This window comes from Rhipicephalus microplus, chromosome 1, assembly GCF_043290135.1.
Source record: "Rhipicephalus microplus isolate Deutch F79 chromosome 1, USDA_Rmic, whole genome shotgun sequence".
In the NCBI taxonomy this organism is placed as follows: domain Eukaryota; kingdom Metazoa; phylum Arthropoda; class Arachnida; order Ixodida; family Ixodidae; genus Rhipicephalus; species Rhipicephalus microplus.
In genome coordinates, this window is record NC_134700.1 from 210,481,127 (window position 1) to 210,499,977 (window position 18,851).

At 47.0% G+C, this 18,851-nt stretch overlaps 1 protein-coding gene across 1 annotated transcript in view; it reads left to right on the forward strand.

The window, feature by feature from the left end:
* The window catches only part of LOC142805238 (solute carrier family 22 member 3-like), a 38,279-nt gene extending 19,854 nt beyond the window's left edge, over positions 1-18,425 (forward strand). The window contains exons 5-10 of the mRNA XM_075891168.1: positions 6,662-6,791; positions 13,933-14,048; positions 14,726-14,940; positions 16,032-16,213; positions 16,933-17,135; positions 18,265-18,425. Of these exons, the coding sequence (XP_075747283.1) occupies positions 6,662-6,791; positions 13,933-14,048; positions 14,726-14,940; positions 16,032-16,213; positions 16,933-17,135; positions 18,265-18,322 (904 nt within the window). The 3' untranslated portion in view covers positions 18,323-18,425. The remainder of the gene's footprint in view (positions 1-6,661; positions 6,792-13,932; positions 14,049-14,725; positions 14,941-16,031; positions 16,214-16,932; positions 17,136-18,264) is intronic.
* Positions 18,426-18,851: the final 426 nt, after the last annotated feature.

Consider the following 18,851-nt stretch of genomic DNA (forward strand, 5'->3'; position numbering starts at 1 on the left):
ATATATAAAGGGCCATGGTATGTGGGTATACGGCACTGGTTTTTGGCAGCTCATTTCTAGCCAGGATTGGTGAGAACAGGTATTGGTAATTTATATGCGAAAGCATTAATAAAAAAGCGGGGTCGGCAACGTTGACCCTAGGAACGTAAAGAATCGAAATCAGGATTCCAACAGGAGTCGAACCCAATAGTTCAGGTACTCTATACCGAGAGGCAAACCAGGCCTTGAAGCTGATTTGGAGTAAGATGCCAAGAATGCCGTGATGTCAGCGCAACGTCAATTGTGATTGCAGTGCTGGCAATCTAACTTGATAACGAAGCAATAAACATTACATATTTACATTTTTCATACAGGGCTCATAACGGGTGACCGTAACTTGTGGTTTCAGTGTCGACTCTGTTTTATAGCAGTGTAATAAATATTGGATTTGTATTTTTTCTATTCAAGAAGCAATATTCTGGCGTTCTTCAACATCGCAGGAATGTGCTAATTAAAGTTACTCATGATATTCACATCATCGCACCGTAAAGTGGACATCGTTTCTATAATTCATGCGCATTACCATGAGTTCTAACGGTACGGCAGACCATAGACCCTTTGACCGCTGCAGCGTTGTCGACAATCCTGGTAAACCCGCGATGTGCATCCAACTACTGCACTTACAAAAACACATCGATCCACACTCTAACGTTTTGCCGAAAAGCCAAGGAATGAAGCCTGGACAATCCCGGCCGGGATGCTTCGCACGAAACTGATTTGCACTGAGTGTGGGATCTGCCAAAATTTTTTATTCTCAGGGGTTGCTCACCTGAGCTAGCCAGCCACACTCACGAAATTTAGTCCCGTCAGGGCTGGCAATGTGAAAAAGGGTAGAACGGGGATGGTAGGGGTAGGAGGAGAGGGAGCAAGTTGAACTATGGGTTTCGGCAGGATTTCGTTTTGGTAGAAGGGGGGGGGGGGGGGTGACAATTGTTACATTGCGGCTGAGGAAGTAGCTATAGTGTAGCTTGGGCGGGGGGCAAGTGGTGTTGCTTGAGGGGAGCAAGTGTCCTTTTTCCACCCCCCCCCTGCCGACGCCCATGGCTTGAACATAATGTTAGCTAACATTGCTATAAAAAATACCTCTAATCTCCTTCCCATAACTCTGAAGGGCGTTCGGTGCTGAAATTAGGGAAACATCAATACCGATTTTCTGTATAGATGACTAAAACCTGCACGCCAATTTTCAAATATACAGCTTTCGTTTTACGGTTATGTTGCCTCACGTGGTGTGCCTCACTGAAGAAATGCTTGCTACTAGTCATGTCTGAGTACCTGATAAAGGTACTTAAAAAAGAAAAGAAATCGCTGAACGAAGACAGTCATGTGTGGAGTGCGGATCACGTGCTTGAAACCCCTGTCGCAGCTGGTCATAGAGTATACGCACGTGTCTTGTCGGGCTGCGGGCTGAACTGATCAGTGCTGCAGACGCCATGGTAAATAAGGGTTTTATTTAGTGGAGATGCCCCTCATTCGCGCGACATGTTGATGGAGGCGCGGGGAATGAACATATAATATTTTACCCTGGGTTTTGAATTATCTTTAAAGAATGAAAACTTTGTGGGCTGAGTTGAATTCATTCGTACGCCCATTATGCAAACTGTTACCGAAATGTATGTCCTAGTTATCTGTAATCATCTACAGACATATAGGTATGCTTGAGCACGCCGAATTCGACGACTAATATGGTCTCCCACGGCTTATATGCGCCCGAAGCTTCAATACAAAATTTAGGAGCTATTCCTCTCCGTGAAGGGGGATGAACAGCGAAGCTGTTTTACACACGGCGCAGAAGTTGCACAGAACTTCGAGCTGTATAGCCAATCACAGACCTAGCTATTACATCTGAGATGTCTGTCCGGAAAGAATCTTTTTTGAATTTAGTGAAGGCTTCTTCGCTAAAAAAATCATTTCATCAGCACGCGTCTTATCGCCGTTAAGCACGTCATCGTGTCTGGCTTGCCAAATGCGCCTGGTGATGTGTGCACGATTTCGGGTTATGTATAACCCGTGCGTTCCCTTTGTTTTTAGTGGGCCAGTGGTGAACGGTGCAGTTTGCCCAATATTGGTGGCACATTCGCACGCTAGTAGTTTCTGCACACATTCTAACACAGTCACGCCGTACACCGCTTCGCTGTAAAACCTCGCCAGCATTGATGATTGATTGATTGTTATGTAGGGTTTAACGCCCCAAGACCACCACATAATTGTGAGAGACGCCGTAGTGGAGGGCTCCGGAAATTTTGACCACCTGGGGTTCTTTTGCGTGCCCCAAATCTGAGCGCACGTGAGTATACAGCATTTTCGCCTCCATCGAAAATGCAGCCGCCGCAGCCGGTACTCGATTCCACGACCTGCGGGTCATCAGCCGAGCACCTTTGCCACTAGACCACCGTGGCGGGGCTCCGCCAGTATTGCTAAGTCTCATATAAGTTACTTTGCTCAACGAAGTCATTTCGTCATTATGCCTGCAGAAGTGTATAGCTTAACTTTCCTTGGAAACCTAATCAGTTGTTTTCTCCGATGTTTCTATTGCATGAGGGGAAAGATTGTGACTCATCACATTTAATGAAATAAATAAATAAATAGACAAATAAATAAATAATGAACCCAAGCTCGTGGTTCGAGAATTTAACACCAGCAACGAGCTATGTAATCAGATCAAGTTATACTACCTTGAAGTTCCTATAGAATTTTCCACGGGCAATTCTCGGCTCTGCCAGACGCAAGATCTCGATCTGTACGCCTCGCCCAAGGTATGTGCAAATCGACACGGAGCTACTCGCGCGCACGCACGCGCACTGTCTGGCGGTCTATTTCGGTGCCCAGGAAATGGAAAAAGTCCAGCGCGGGGAATCACCCTATATGGAAAGACCACGCTCGGAGACACCGCCACGATAAGCACTGACAGCATAGCTCTTTTCGGGGCGCCGTGCCTTGGCTATATTTATCGATACCCATTCACGAAGAGACGATCACACCGGTACTTCTTGCTTTTTCTTTACCAGTTGTTTTTGCCGCATCTTTCCTCCACGAGCTCCGCGCCTCAGCCAATGATAAAGACTCGTACAGAAGGAGAGACTGCTGCAACAGCTCAGCTGCTCTCTCTATTCTTTTTGTTTTCTTTACGCCAGATCATGGCCTTTGCTCGTGATGAAGGCTACTTGGATGCAGCTCTCGCAGACGAGAGTTTAGTGGCTTGCAGTGGGATCGCAAGACAGTGCCGTGTGCGCGACGGCTGCATGAATGCATAGATAGCCGGCTGCTTAATCCGGCCGCGTATACAGGTTCGGTGGATGCTCTCATTTGCGAAGTTCGCCCGTCCGTACAAATTTTCTTTGAGACCAACGACCTCAGTGTCCGTGTGGTTTCCCCGTGTCGTGCGACGAATGAGGAGACGTACGCGTAAACAGACTAATTGGACAGAAGTTGTTACATTCATTTAATAAACAGGCCCTCGCCTTACCTGTTCTCTAGATGTTGCTTCCCATTTCTACGGGAGCTATAGATTATTTCACGTATGCGTTTCAGTGAAGCCATATTGAGCTCTGTGGCCCCGCCGCGGTGGTCCAGTGGCTAAGGTACTCGGCTGCTGACCCGCAGGTCGCGGGATCGAATCCCGGCTACGGCGGCTGGATTTTCGATGGAGGCGGAAATGTTGTAGGCCCGTGTGCTCAGATTTGGGTGCACGTTAAAGAACCCCAGGTGGTCTAAATTTCCGGAGCCCTCCACTACGGCGTCTCTCATATATCATATGGTGGTTTTGGAACGTCAAACCCTATATGTCAATCAATTGACCTCTGTGTTTGGGTCTAACAACTAAACGAACAACCTTACGATAGACGCGTGCGAATGACAATGGTTGGTTAAGAGGCTACGATGTTTTACGGTCGTATTAATTGGCGTTGTCCAAGATTGTGGTGCCGGGTGTCTTACGGTGATTAGTTTATAGGGGAACGTGGCTTTACTGGGATTTATTCGGAAAGTGAGCCCTTCACACTAAAAACTATACCGAAGCATGTTACGTGCGCAGCCGGCGACAACTGTTTGTGGAACGCGGAATCTGCGGGAAGACGAAGACGTCCTGAGGTCACTGCGCATGCGTGGCCTTGAAATGAACGTTTGAATATGCCGTAGCAAAAGTCACTTGGGTCAGTTTAAGGCAAACACGTCGCACCTTTTGCGACAAATGCAGTGAATCACTATATTCGAAGCTTCAACACCCGGGACAACTACAATGATATGTGGGGTTTAACGTCCCAAAACCACCATATGATGATGAGAGACGCCGTAGTGGAGGGTTCCGGAAATTTCGATCACTTGCGGTTCCTTAACGCGCGCCCAAATCTGAGAGTGCGGGCCTACAACATTTCCGCCTCTATCGGAAACGCAGCCGCTGTAGCCGGGATTCAATCCCGCGACCTGCGGATTAGCAGCCGAGTACCTTAGCCACTAGACCACCACGGTGGGGCCGGGACAACTTCAATTTGTCGCGGAAAACATTTTAAGTGCGCAGCAGAAAGGAGGCATACGTGGAAATCGACGGGTGCCTTGTCGTTCATCCGTACATCTCATGAGCCGTAACCATGCTTAAGATGAATTGGTCAGTACAGGCCTATGGCAAGGCTATAGCAAAGTGCGAAACAGGGTTAAAATTAATGAACAACGGCTTCAATAACACACAAGTAAACACAATAAATAAGTTAACATCGCTAAATAAAAGGAGCGGCTTTCACTATGGGGGTTAGGCTGGAACTGTCAGATGAGCTAGTGCACGTTGTTCGGCTTTTGCTATATATAAGGGGTTATATCAGAAGTAAAGAAAAGTGCCGACCCACGACTGTCTCTACTTATACGAGGACACCTCAACAGGTCGACACAGGAATGGGGCATGAGGAATGTTAGATATAGGAAGGATAAGGTTGGAGAAGAGAGAAAATAGAAGTGAGGGTCATTCGTTCTGCTTCTCGCAACGGACTCACAAGCCCACACGTGCAGGAAATCCCCCGCCGGAGAAGTATCGCCGCAAAAAGGAAGACAAACGGGCCGGATTGGCGCGTTGCATACCGAGCGCGTGAAGCACTCACCAAAGCACGTAACCTCTGCACGGCAAAAGTTGAACTCCATAACACTCACGAATGGCCAGCTTTTGTTAGAGATGCTATGTTTAAGCTATATATACTGAAATAAGTAAGGCTATAGACTTGGCTTTGTTCCTCCGGTTTTGGCCGCACATACGCGCACCTGTCACGTGGTTCTGACGGGGATGTGCCACGTCACTAGCTACGCAGTGTTACGTTATTATAATCATGTGACTAGGCTACGTGATGTAACGTTGACTTAGGCGCATGACTGACGTCATCGCGTGGTTGCTCCAGTTGCTCCTCCGCGTGCCGGCGCTTCTGCGTCGCCTTCGTCGTTACATCAGAAGTGGAAAACAACCGAATGGAACTCGTTGCATATGACACGTATCTCAACTGCCGTAACAAGCAGGGAGTCACCAAAGCGCAGCAGAAACATTGTGTGCATGTCGCACACGGAGTTTTCCAATCAGTCCAACAAGAATGTATACTCATGTCCAGAACACCCTACAAGCATTGAGGAAGAACGCTGATTTGGGTTAATTGGTTAACGCTCATTTGACGTCGTTGTGTGGACTCACTTCTGACCGGTGACGAGGACATGGTGGGCGTGGTCTAACTCAACCGGAGGACCACAAGACCTGCGAGATAAAGCTGGCAGATAGGTACACACTTGCTTTCACGAGCGACCCGCCTCTGGAACATTCACTGAAAAATTATATTTTGAAAATATAATTTTTCACCCTGCATTATTTTTTCTATTTTTTCCGCCTTAGTGGATCAGTGGCTAGGGTGTTCTGCTACCGACCCGAAGGTGGCGGATTCCATTCCCGCCTCAGCAGTCAGCGCACGTTAAGGAACACCATGGTCGAAATTTCTGAAACCCTCCACTATGCCCTCTCTCATATTCATATAGTGGCTTTGGGACGTAGAACGCCATACAATAGGGAGTCTTGTAAAAGCGTACAAATTAGCTGGTGTTGTGGGCGTAGCGTTTGCGTATGGGCGCGTATGAGTATTCGAATAGCGTTTGTTCCACGCAAAACGCTGGAGTCACCGCAAAGAGGTTTTGTGGGCTGCACGCTATTTCGAATTTCTGGCGGGTGGGCCGCAAACGCTAACGCCAGCAAGCGTTATGAAGTAGGCGTAGTGGCAGCGACCACAACAGATAGCCTACGCAAACCTTTGCGTACGCTATTCGAAAACGCCCTATTAATATTATGATTTTCCGTTTTTCTTAAGGTGTTACTAGAGTCAGCCGTTACCCTAACTTTCGTGTATTCAGCAGGCATCTCTTCGTTACGCGATTAACCGAGCCTAGTTGCGTTAAATTGAAATTCTTCAAAATCTCGCGCTTTTACTGCTCCCCAAGTGCTGTTGATCGCAAATTAAGTGGAAGGTTTATAGCGCGAAGAATAATCGGGAGAAAGACGGAAACAAATAGGGGAAAAAAAGCGGGGGCCGTTTTCGTGGTTTCGCAGTTTTCCTTTCGGTACGCGTGCGAATTCGCCATGTATGGCTACCATGCTCTCACCTTGCAGGTTCGTGCCAGAGTCTCCGAGTTGGCACCTGACAGCCGGCCGGAGGGACGAGGCCATTCGTACTCTGACCAAAATCGCCAGGGTCAATGGCCGACGCGAGATCACCAAGGACGACTTCAAGACCCTACAGGTGAACTACAGGGCGCTTTGTCCATCGCCACAGAGTCACGTGGGCTATTCGCGCTTAATATGGACAGTGGGCCGCAGCAGCAAATCAAGTACATATAGAATGGTAGGGAGAGCTCCAGCCCTAACGCACAACTGTGACCATGCATTTGATGTGAACTGATTAACTGCATGCGTGAATTTCTCCGCTATACGCCAGCTGCAAGCGTGTTCCGCCTTCCTGTGCGCACATGATTGACGAAGTGATATGCGCATCATTGAGCACCCCGATCAGAACACTGAATAATATTGATAATATCAGTGGTTTTACGTCCCAAAACACGATATGATTATGAGAGATGCCGTAATCCGGGGCTCCGGGAGTTTGGAACGCATGGTGTTCTTTAACGTGCACCAGCACGGCTGCAATCGAACCCGTGATTTTCGGGTCGGCAGCCGAGCACCAACGCGTACAGAGGTGGTAAACTCGTTTCCCCGTCTTGTGGGGCCCCTTAAAATGGTGATGCGTTTAGTTTTGCTCTAATGCGATGGTATCAGCCAGTTTTTTAATCTGCACTGCCACGTTGACTGACCGAGAGCGGAGAGTGAGATTTTCAGCACGTACTTGTGCAGTGCGAAACAACCGCAAGAATTGGGAGGTTTTCAGCAAGAAACAGAGTTAAAGCGCCTATAGGGCCTATATATGAGAAAAGAAAAACGGACAGTGAAAAAAAGATTTCAGTGGAGAATAAGTCCTGGAAGCCGGCCACCACTGGCGACGACCGACATCTTGCAATGATGACGTGTGTGGCGTCATGTGATCTACGGAGAGGGGCCGTCGCTTAATTCTGTAAAAATTCGAGCAGTTGCTGATTATTCAATTTCAATGTCAAGGCGGAGAAATTTGATGAAACAGCTCGTTTGCGCGCACGGCTGAGCACGGAACAAAATCGTTCGCCGGAATTCCAACGTTCGCTTAGCAAGGAGATTGTTACGTAGTACGCTACGACTCGCGAGTGCACCGCTGTTCCCCGACTCTTCCGTCGCCAACGGTTTAAAAGAAAACTCCGCGTGAAAGAACACGGATAAACACACGCAACACTGATAATAATTTGATAAGGGTGTCATTGCGCCTTCAAGCGGCACAAAAAGACCGATGCACTCCGGCCGCCTAATAATGTCTCTTGCTGTGGGGCTAGTTGATCAGAAAGTTAATATTATAGCGATAGAAACACAGTCACACAAAAGCAAGTAATGGTGTAAAGACACAAACGTGGCGTAGATCTTCACATCTTGACGTTGGGTATAGCGGGACAGAGTACATGCCTTGGCTTCCTCTAAAACAATCTCTATCTTGTGTGAGAGTCATAGTCTTGCACAGGGCTCTCTAATAAAAGAGGGGGAGGGGACCAAGTTTCAACTCAAAGGCTCCCGCCTCTCCTTCCCTCTCTTCAGTGCACACGCCTTTGGGTGTGGCAGCTTGGGCTAGTTGGTATGGCATGACGATAGTTATAGCGCGAGAACAAAACGACCACACAGAGACAATCTTTCGTGTCCTTGTCTCTTGTGTCGTCGTTTTGTTCTCGCGCTATAACTATCGTCATGCCTTTGGGTGGTTGTATACTTTAATGCTACGATACTTTCTTGGAGGTTCTTTCCTTCCCTTTGCGCTTGTATAGAATGATTGCCAACCGAGAGCAGTCCTATAATTGGGCTCCCTCCTCACCTTCCATTTCCTGTTTTCTTATACGGTGACAATTAGACGCGCACCTGCGCCGGCGCGTCGTCATGCGCTGCGAAGCGATGATCTCACAGAATGTGTTTCCGGTGTACGTCGTGGGCGTGGCTTCTGCACGAGGCGTCGGTGCGTGCATTTTGCGCTACGTGGCGGTGAGGCCGCCGTCGTAGTACACCCTTAAGTGCGCTAAAGATATGTGAAATAACTAAACCAAAAACACAATGGCACACGTCAAGGCGAAAAAAGGCGTAACATATTGTACGATACGATGGACTGCGCCACGCGTAAGCAGCGTTTGAAGTTTGTTTCGTATGACTATCTCTGTCTGAGGGCACTGACCGTCACGGTAAAAGTTCAGAGAAAGAGAGAAAAAAAAGAAATACGTTCGCTTTGTGAAGTTTCGTGAACGGCAAGACAATACGCTATCACTTGACTATCAGTAGACCGGGGCGAGAATCATATTCTGTACCGTTCGTTGCTTTCAACGAATAGAAAACAGGTGCGCAAGATTCGATCTTTACCTAATGAACCCGCATTTCATTTCACGCGGAGTTCACGCGTAAAAGCGCTCCCACGCTTCCTGCATGACGACGGGGCAGTCCTTACACGTATTTTGTGCAGCGTGACAGTGCGGCCTTCCACCTGCTTTCTAAGAATGCTGATTAGCGACGTGGTACACACTGAATGAGCGAAGATGAGCACAAGCACGTAGCGCCGACCTTTTAGGCGATATTCGATACGTCCCCTGAATTCCTGGGCGACACACAAGCGGTATTAAGGGTTCAGGCACATTCCACGCTATAAATATGCTCGCGCACCTGCGCAATATTTTTTTTTTCCCGTTTCCGCGTGTTTGCAGAAGGGGCGTACGGAGCGAGCGATATATTTTTTCCTGCATGTCTGAGATACGAAGACCAACAGCTACGAAGATCGCAGTCGCAATACTTGCTTCGATGACGCACAGGATGCCGATTCAGTCGCACGCTGAGGGCCTATCCACACGCCCCGCAATAGCGTTGGCGCACAGACAATGTGCCCCGGCATACCTCGAATTCTTTGTGCCTCCATTTTTTGTTTTAATTTGGTCTACGTTTTAATTCCCACCTTATCACCGCGAGCCAGATACTTCAGCGCCAGTTGTGCTTATATGAGTTATCTGTAGTATAACACACATGGCAGGAAAGCGCTGTCACACCGACACACCGCATTCCAGCCTACACCACATGCGGCGCGTTGAAACTAGGCTGTTTTGTTTGACAGCACGTGTGCGTTTGCGTCGTGGTGACGAGGTACCGGGAATCAAGGTGTGCCCGCACCTGTGCAAATTGTGTTCCTACGACTAGTAGCGCCATCTGCAAGGGGAAATGAAAATCAGGTAGTAGTATGGCGGTGGCGTTCAGAAAGCGCGGCGCCAACAACATTGGGACGCTCGGTTTGAAAATCCTCGGTCTACGACGGGTGCACTTACTAGGTGGACTCATACGGTACGCCTCACAGGCTTGATTGGAGGCTTATTGCGTACAGAAGAAAAAAAAAATTAACTGTGATATCTACACGGGATCTTGGCGTATGTAAAAAGAATGTCCTCTTGATAGAAGTTATGCCAAGTACTAATTTCGAATAATTACGAGGAGGTTAAACCTTTCGTCGTGTTCATACTTCACAACGTCGGTGCAATAAGAAAAGAAAACAAGAATTCACCGCGATTTGGAAGTTATATATCCACGCAACACAGTAACACGCTAACAGTAAAGATGATAAGGGGAGGATAGGCATATATGCACAGCATCAACTGAGTACAAACGATACAAATGATAGTGCAGACCACAGTGTGACAGCATATTTGTTATAGGATATTGTGGAGCTTCATGTCGAAATCAAGAGGGAACATGTATGTTTCTTATATGCTCAACACCCCCATACGTTCCTAGCCCAGACCCGTGGTTCGGACACAGTTCCGGCAGCGTTCAAACCAGTCTCAAATAGAAAGATAGAGGAAGGGGGGGGGGGCGTAGTGACGCGAAGGTGAACTAGACTTTTGCCCAGTCTACTGTCATAAATGTGGATGGTGATACGACCGTCTCAAACAAGTGGTATCCCATAGAGCGCTGTTTGCAATCGGGAATGGGCCCTTTAAGGAAAATAAACTGAACTGAACAAATGGCAAGGCTTCATGCGTAGTTGAAGCGTCGAAGACGTCCAACACGCACAAAAAGCATCACGTCAAACAATTGTGCAAATATAAGCGAGTGCTGAAAGGGCACGAATTGTAGCGCGTTCAATAACCCTTCTTATTGTGCGTAGTAAAGTGACCTGTCAGCGAACAGCTGTTGCGGGATATGAAGATGACCGTTCCGACAGATGTTGCACCGTGTTTTTCTTTCATAATGGCGTAGGCCATTGAAATCAGTGGTGACAAAGCTGCAATTACGGCCTGTGGAATGACGATTGCACGCTTGTTTGCCGACGTGTTTTCTGACGCGTCGGCCAGCGACAAAGGTTCTGAAGCATCTTATCTTTACGATATCGTAGTGTCAAGGAGCGGGAATGAACCAAGGTGCATATACGGAGGTACCTAATTGTTTATCTCGTTGCTGGTACTTATTGCTGTTTACGGAAAGGTGCAAACAGGACAGGGATGGCAAATAGGTACATAAAGTAGCAGACAAAAGCATTCACTACACCAATCGCTTTGCTTTCTTGACCGAGGCCATTGACGCCGTCTCCTTCGTGGAGAAGTTTATTATTTGTATGTATAAGCTATAGCCCATTATTAGTCAGCTGTGCTCGAAGAAATGTTCACGAATAGCACAATAGCGATAAATTAAATACTTAAAAATGCATTGTCATTGGTCCCTCCCCACCCTACCATTTCCTGGCTATGTTTTGTAAAGGTTTCAGTAGAGCACTGTGAAGTAAAGCGCCATCACTGGATCTATGAAAGTCAATTGAAATTGCTGAAGTCCTCAAGTCCGTCCAAATATAGATCAAGGCGAAAGCCTTTTCACGGGTCTTGAAAAGCGATTGTCACGTGTCACGTGACAATCGCTTCTTTGAATAACCTTCATTAACGACGTGCAAAGGTCTTAACGCCTTTCAGAATGCTGTGGCTGCCGATGACATCGCTGCTGGTGACGGTGATCAGTTATTAACAGGTCGGCAACTTTTCACCACCCACTCACTGCCCAGTTCACGTGGTGTTACAGGTTGGTGCGATTCTATACGCTTTAAGGCGCATTGTAACATCGGTTAACGTGACACCTTGATCAACACGACGACTGGTTCTCTTTCGAGTGCGGTTACAAACACTGACGTGACCCATAGTAGAATACTTGACTGCAGCGAAGAATTCCTGGGTTTAATTGCAGCTCGAACTCTAAATTTCGGAGCATAGCTCTTGGGCGCCCGTTGCAGTCTAGAGCGGCGTTGGCGTAACCGTTAGAGCGAACGCGTCGACGAGGACGAAAGACGGCAGTATAGCGAGGAAAACGTGAGGAGAAGCGAACGACGAAAATTGGGGGACCCTTAAGCTTCGTCTTTAAGAGTTGAACGCGATAGCGAAATCCGGCCCCTAGTGCACCCTTCAACCACTAAGTGCATAGTTAATCATATTTTTTGTTACATACAGACGCACGCACACAAACACGCACACAGTAGATTGGACCAGCGCGCGCTATTATCACCGAATGCAAACAAAATGCGTTAAAGGGGCCCTGAAACACTTTTTCTCGTAACAATAGAACGAATTCACTAGAAGTGCTTATGAACTCAAGAATTCAACGCCGCAAAAATTTTAAGAATCCGTCCAGTGCGAGTGGAGTTACATCGGTTTGTCGCATGCTGCAATTGCATTATCTCTTTTTTCGTCCCGACGAAAGTGCTGGAAGCTAAGCAGGGAGGGGCGGTAGGGCAAAGAAACTACCGCGCCTCGGGATTTTGAGCACTTCTTTTTCTTCGAATGCGCGGCTTTCTCAGTGTCACATCGCGCGCGCACGCGTGGACATGTAGCGGCCTCCCACGGCTATCTCGGTAACTTAATTTTTCGGTCACAGACGCACAGACGATTTTTCACTCACAACCAACGGGGCCGACGCCGGCGGCAGGTTTTCTGCGACACGAGCTCTTTACCGCTATCGCGTTAATAGCGAGACGCCACGTTCCCTGGCGGCCACTCACGGCGTCATGCAGCGTCACAGTTGTGCGCGCCGCCCTGCGTCGGCTGTTGTGAAACTCGCCCACGCGTTGTCTGCCGCGCTCTCCCGGTGAGCGAAGCAGTCGCGCTATGCTCCCTCTGTGGAGGTTGATGCGAAACAGGTGGCATGAAATTGTGCGCGTCAGTTGAGCTACTCACGCTGTTCTCTTCTTGATGTAAAACGTGCACCTATATACAAAAATAGTCTCGGCCAGTTCTTTTTGAACAATGAAAGCCGCAACTGGTGAAGTGTGTCGTCGGCCGCTGCACCTAAATGAGCTGCCAGAATAGAGACTCGATACCGCCAAAGGGGAAGCATTTGCCACCAGCAATCGCAAAATCAAAGCACCTAAACAGCTGCGCTCAGTATACACATTAGACAGTATCGTAATCGACGGCGGTTTTTTTTTTATGGAGGCGAAAGCTTTTGATTCCCCATCAAAGGCGAAAAGCGAACGTCGGTGTCAGCGCGAGGGGTGAAAAGAAATATCATGTGCTGACATCCCCATATCACGTCATCATAACTTCGCAAGTTACCGAAATTTGTGACGCCATCCCGACACCATCACTTGACATTGTCGCTTCGTCAAAGGTGGACCCACTTCGAAGGCGCAGCAAAACCTTGTTTGGTGCAGAAAGCTCTCAGGAATAGAGGGAGAGGGGTGGATTTTTACAATCAACCGTGAAGAAAAATGTGATGACTTTCGCTGTTGGGTCAGGCAAATGCACCAGGCACCGTGGGGCGTCTTATTCAGTCTTCTTCTTATCGAGGTCACGAGTGATTTTGAGCCACACATGGCGGCCATTGTCTGATAATGCTCTTACGTATTTCGCCTTACTCACGGTAGTCCCATTCAGTACCTCGATCCATGAAAATTCTTGTTGGAGCATCAGCCATATCTTTCTATTTGATCATCCTAATATAGACTGCTGAATTTTCATTACATTAGGGAGCCGCTCAGTATACAGTCTAATAGACTTCCTACAATACAACATGGTAAGAACTTCAGGTCAGTGCCAAAGCCGATTGGTCAGTTCAGGAGATTTATTTACAAGGATGCCTGTAAGCAACTTCCATAAATGCGACTACTGTGTTACTGCATGTTATCGGAGTAGCTGCATGCATCATTTAATGCGGTCGATTGTGGCACATTTCAGCTTAGATACAATCTGACAGAAAAAAAAAATACTTTCAGCTGACCTTGATTAAAGTTATATAACCTTTCTGATCTGCAGATAAAGACAGCGGAGGTAACTCAGATGGAGGAGAAGAGGAGCTTCTGGAAGGACACCTTTGCTCTGGTGGCGACTCCGCGCCTACGGAGGAATACTCTGGTGCTCTTCGGAGGATGGTAAAATGGCCAATCAACTTGTATTCACATCAGTGTTGTTAGTCTCGCATTTTTCCTCGTATGATCAAACATTTCACGAGGATAATGAGAAGGAAGCCTGCATGGTCCGAGCACGCGCTGGTCAGGAAACCATAGGCATTGGTTGACACTCAGTTGACGGTCACATTATAGCAACTTAAGGTTAGTTTGATGAATTTTGAAAATTTTACTCAAACCAGATAATGCACACAGAAGCTCAACCAAGGCAATGATGTGGCACATACTGTGGTATACATTCGAGCTCCACTGATACGTTTTTTAATGGTCCGTACACAAATAGTATATGTGAACGACACTCATCTTCGCAGTGAATAGCGCAATGCTGTCCTCACTACGATCGAGCCGGTCTAAACGAACCTTCAGTGCCATTTTCGCAACTAATGTATAACTTACACACGTATAATGTATAACTTATATGCACGTATGGTACATATGCGCCGTCTGTGGAGCGCTCCAGCTAAACAAAGACGGCAGGCCCACCACTGCCAGCTCATTTATAAGCGCAGTCACAAACGAAGCGCAAAATACCTCTCCACAGGGATTAACGCGGTTCAATTTTATTCGTAGAAATATTCATAGACGTAAATGTGGTTGTTCGCTGGCTCATGTCGCTGTCGGTGTGCGGACACGTGGTGCAGGTTCCTCATCTGCCTCGTCTACAACGCCAACACGTTAGAGCTGAGTCATCTAGGTCTGAACGTGTACGGCACATATTCGACGGCTATTGCGTTCGAGCTTCCCGTCAACCTGTTCACCATACTGGCTCTGGACAGGCTGGGAAGGCGGTGGCCCAACGTGGGCTTCATGTTCATCGGCGGCACCATTTCCCTAGTGATGGCCCTGCTCAGGACAGGTGCGTGTGCTTTTTATTAGTTAATTGCCTGACTTAAAGTTACTGATTATCCCCGAGCGCTCTTTGCCGGCTGTCTAATCTTGACAAGACCCGTGTGGAATTACCTAAATAGCAACTGCCGAGGCATAGCCAGGGTAGGTTAAGCGGGAGGGGTTCATCTTTCTCCCATCCGCACACCGAACACGTGCCCCGATGTTCTCACTGCTCGCTGTGTGAGCTCGCGCAACTAAGTCACGTTTACCCACTTATATGCTTAAATAAAAGAGGCAGTGTACATGACGTATGCGATGAACTGGAAGTATTCACGTATGTAGCAAATATTGATGGTGGTGGAATTTCGTGGAAGCTGCAGAGCAGTGATGGTTTTTTGAAGTTCCTAGTAATCGCAGTCTGGGTAAAAAATTGACCCTGCGGTTTTCAGAGATGCATGCATACACTGACACATTTTCCTTTCAAGTTGGACAACTCTGGCCGTACCATAATTAACCTTGCCGAGTTTGGTATACTGCTTTATTTTAGTCAGCACGCTTATAGTGTCTTGAACTTTGAACTTGATCTTTGAACTTATTTAATCGATAGTCTGGAGCGCTTTCTGTTTAAGATATGTGCTTGCGAGGTCGAGACGCTACCTCGCTGTTTTCGTCCCTGATAATCACAATGTAGTGGTCTTTTTCAGACGGTGCTTGAGCAACCTTGTCTACATCATTATTTCCACTGACTGCGCTGTAGTCATAAGAGTATTGCAAGAGTATGTCATGTTTTTTTTCTTTACGTCGGCATATATCACGTCCACTGGAGGGGTATCTTGTTGGGGAAATTGAAATACATGTCTTTTGTATTATAGCGAAATGAAGCATACTGAGCAAAACCATCAGTATATTATCACCGTAGACATTGTTACTTAAGGACTATAACACCATCAGAACACCATCCTTGTTGGTGTAACTATAACATCAGAACCATGACACCATCAGAACTGTTAGTTTCTGCGTAGTTATTTCTGCATGCAGACGCTCGACGAAACCACAGTTCAACCTTATATCGCCAGGATGAAGCATAACCCCATGACATTTTCTTATTTACGGACGCAGACTCATCGGCAGCAACGCTGGTGATGGCCGTGCTCTCAATCGTGTGCTACGCGGGCGGCTACAACATCACCTATCAGCTGGCCTCCGAAATCTTTCCCACCGAGATACGAGGCCGAGGAGTGCTCATCAAGCGGCTATTCGGCGACATCGGCAGCTGTCTGGGTGCCGATGTTGCTTACCTGGTGAGACGACAGCTGGATTATTGGTCACACAGCGGGAATACATCACACGTTCACCTTTTTATTTTTAGTTAGGCTTTTAGTTCCTTATGCATTTACCCAAAACGACTCGAAAGCAAAAGCCAGCTTCACCATCACTCAGTCGTACAATCACTCAGTGGTACAATACAATCGACTGAGAAGCTTGACTTCTCAGTCGACTGTATTGGTCTCATCCTCTCCCCGAAGCTTTTTGCCACTAAGGTGGTTTAGCTGGGCCTCCGTGATCGAATTCGCAGGAAGCTTTCCGCTCCTCACGTGGTTTTGCAGTGCCTCCGGGATCGGCCCACGTTTCACCAATGATGTCATGAGATGGCGTCATCATCTGGCGACACAGTGGCGTCATAAATTCGGCGACCCGCGATTCTACGACGACGTTATTGGGCAACGTCGTCATGTGACAGTTTCTGCATCACTCGAGTTGTGCCGATGCCGAAGGTCGAATTTCGGCTTTGATGAGACAGGCTTTCTCCTTAAGAGATGTTGTTATGCATGCTGTTTAAATGAAGATAAATATAAAAAAATTTTCACACAAGCCCTCCACTTATATAAGTTAAACCTAGGTGGGAATAGATACTGGAAGGTAAAAAGGATGATCCATCCCGCTCACTAAATCGTTGCCGTTGACGTTTTTCAGTGTCACTTGCCATCGAGCGGCATCACAAGATTTGCGTACTGCGCAGGTGGAGTACGATCGGTATCTTCCGCTGCTAGTGATGGGCGTGTTGTCTCTGCTAGCTGCGCTGCTGCTCTTTTTCGTGCCGGACACAGTGCACGAACCGCTGCCACAGACTATCGAGGACGGCGAGCAGTTCGCGAAAGACCAGGGTCTCTGCTTTTGTCCCGTGCTCGTCAAAAGGTTGCCAGACCGACAAGACAAGGAGATGTGAGTACCGCGATAACCTATAGATAGATTTTCTTTTGAACTAGACCGTTAAGACGGAAACAGGGTCGTTTGGTTGCATAGTCTTTTTTGACGCATTTAGCAACATTGTCTTTAGCTGCAAATCAGTTCTGAAGAATTCAGAAACGTAACGGAAGGGATATATATCTCTTTCACATTCTTCATATGAAAGTAATACCGCAAAGATTGCGAGCAAATGAAGGAACCTCTCAAATCACGTGGACCGGTATTCGGGGCAGGCAGCATGGTTTTCACGTCACTGATTTATCCACCTTTTTGCCTGTCATACTTCCTTTCAGGGCGATCAATACAATGCTTACGATAAGCAGTTTGAACCCAATGTTTGCATTTAGCTGAATGTATATGATTCACCACTTTCTAGCCACAGTTTGCTTCAGTCTCGCCGGAGTGCGATGTGACATTTGGACCCAATATAAATGAATGCTGTATCGATGCTCATAAATGGCGCAGGACGCTACATCAATTTATACACTTTAATTTCATTGTAAATGAGGAGAGTGTAGCCTGAAGGCAATCATGATTAAGACTCAACCTCCTGCTGTTGTGTGTCCTTTTGTATCAGCAACCGGAATATGGTTAGTACATTACTTCATGCCACAAAAATTGCATTTCATTGACCACTGTTTAGTGAAGAAAAGACATATTGCTGTAATCACAGATAAGAAGAAATGTTGATGAAAAAGGAAAGGAGGAAGAAAACATTCATCTAATATATAAAATAGAAGAAACACTGCAAACTGGAAAATACTTTATGCGGGATAGGAAACGTGCTTGGCGATGAAGCACTTCTTGGAGCATTTTGTTTAAGTGGAGACAATATTTTGCACAGCATCGATAACCACACATTTTGAAAAATAAAGAAAAAGCTCTTTCTCTCTCTCTCTTTCTCTCTGGAAAAAGCCATACTTGGGTGCTATATCTATTTTATTATCAAGGAAGACTTAACTGAGAGGCGATATAGCGTAAAGCAGGACCCACACAATACACATACCTCGTGTATTGTATACTTTGGGTTTTAATGTTATGACTCTGTTATAAACAAAGAAAAGAAGGAAAAAGTCAATGATTGCTTTACTGGTTTCTTTTACAGGGGCGACAAATCGAATGGAGAGCCCGTCAAGAACCAGGAAATTGTTACGCACTTGTAGAAGTACAAGCGATCAACCACTTCATCACCAAAGACGTACCTTGGTTGGGTAAAAGAGGAGGGACACTCGCTCAGTTGACCAATAAACTTCTTATGTTACGCGATTGGATTATGTGTATTATTCAAAGCTCGCGCGCGGCGGCACACATATCTTTTGGGAGCCTGATTTAGCAGACCTGAGAAATATCGTGTTGGCAGCTCGGGAGTGGAGGATGGTGAAGATTTAATCGCGGAGCTGCATTTAAGCCGACCGCTAGTAGGTGCCGAGTGAACAGCAAACTGTAATCATTATGGACTAGCAGGTGCCGTCTTCTTACTCTTCCACATGTTCTGCTTCCCTTCCAGAACACGTGCGCTGGTTTGTCCGACGTGCGGTGCAATAACTCTGATCGCTGACAGAATGAGCACAGAAAGATAGAAAGAAAAAGGAAGTAATGAGTGAAACGGAACGCGAGGATGAAAAGGAAAAAAAAATACAGAGAAAGACAGAGAGTGAAAGATGTAGCACGAAACAGGCACACATAAAAAGA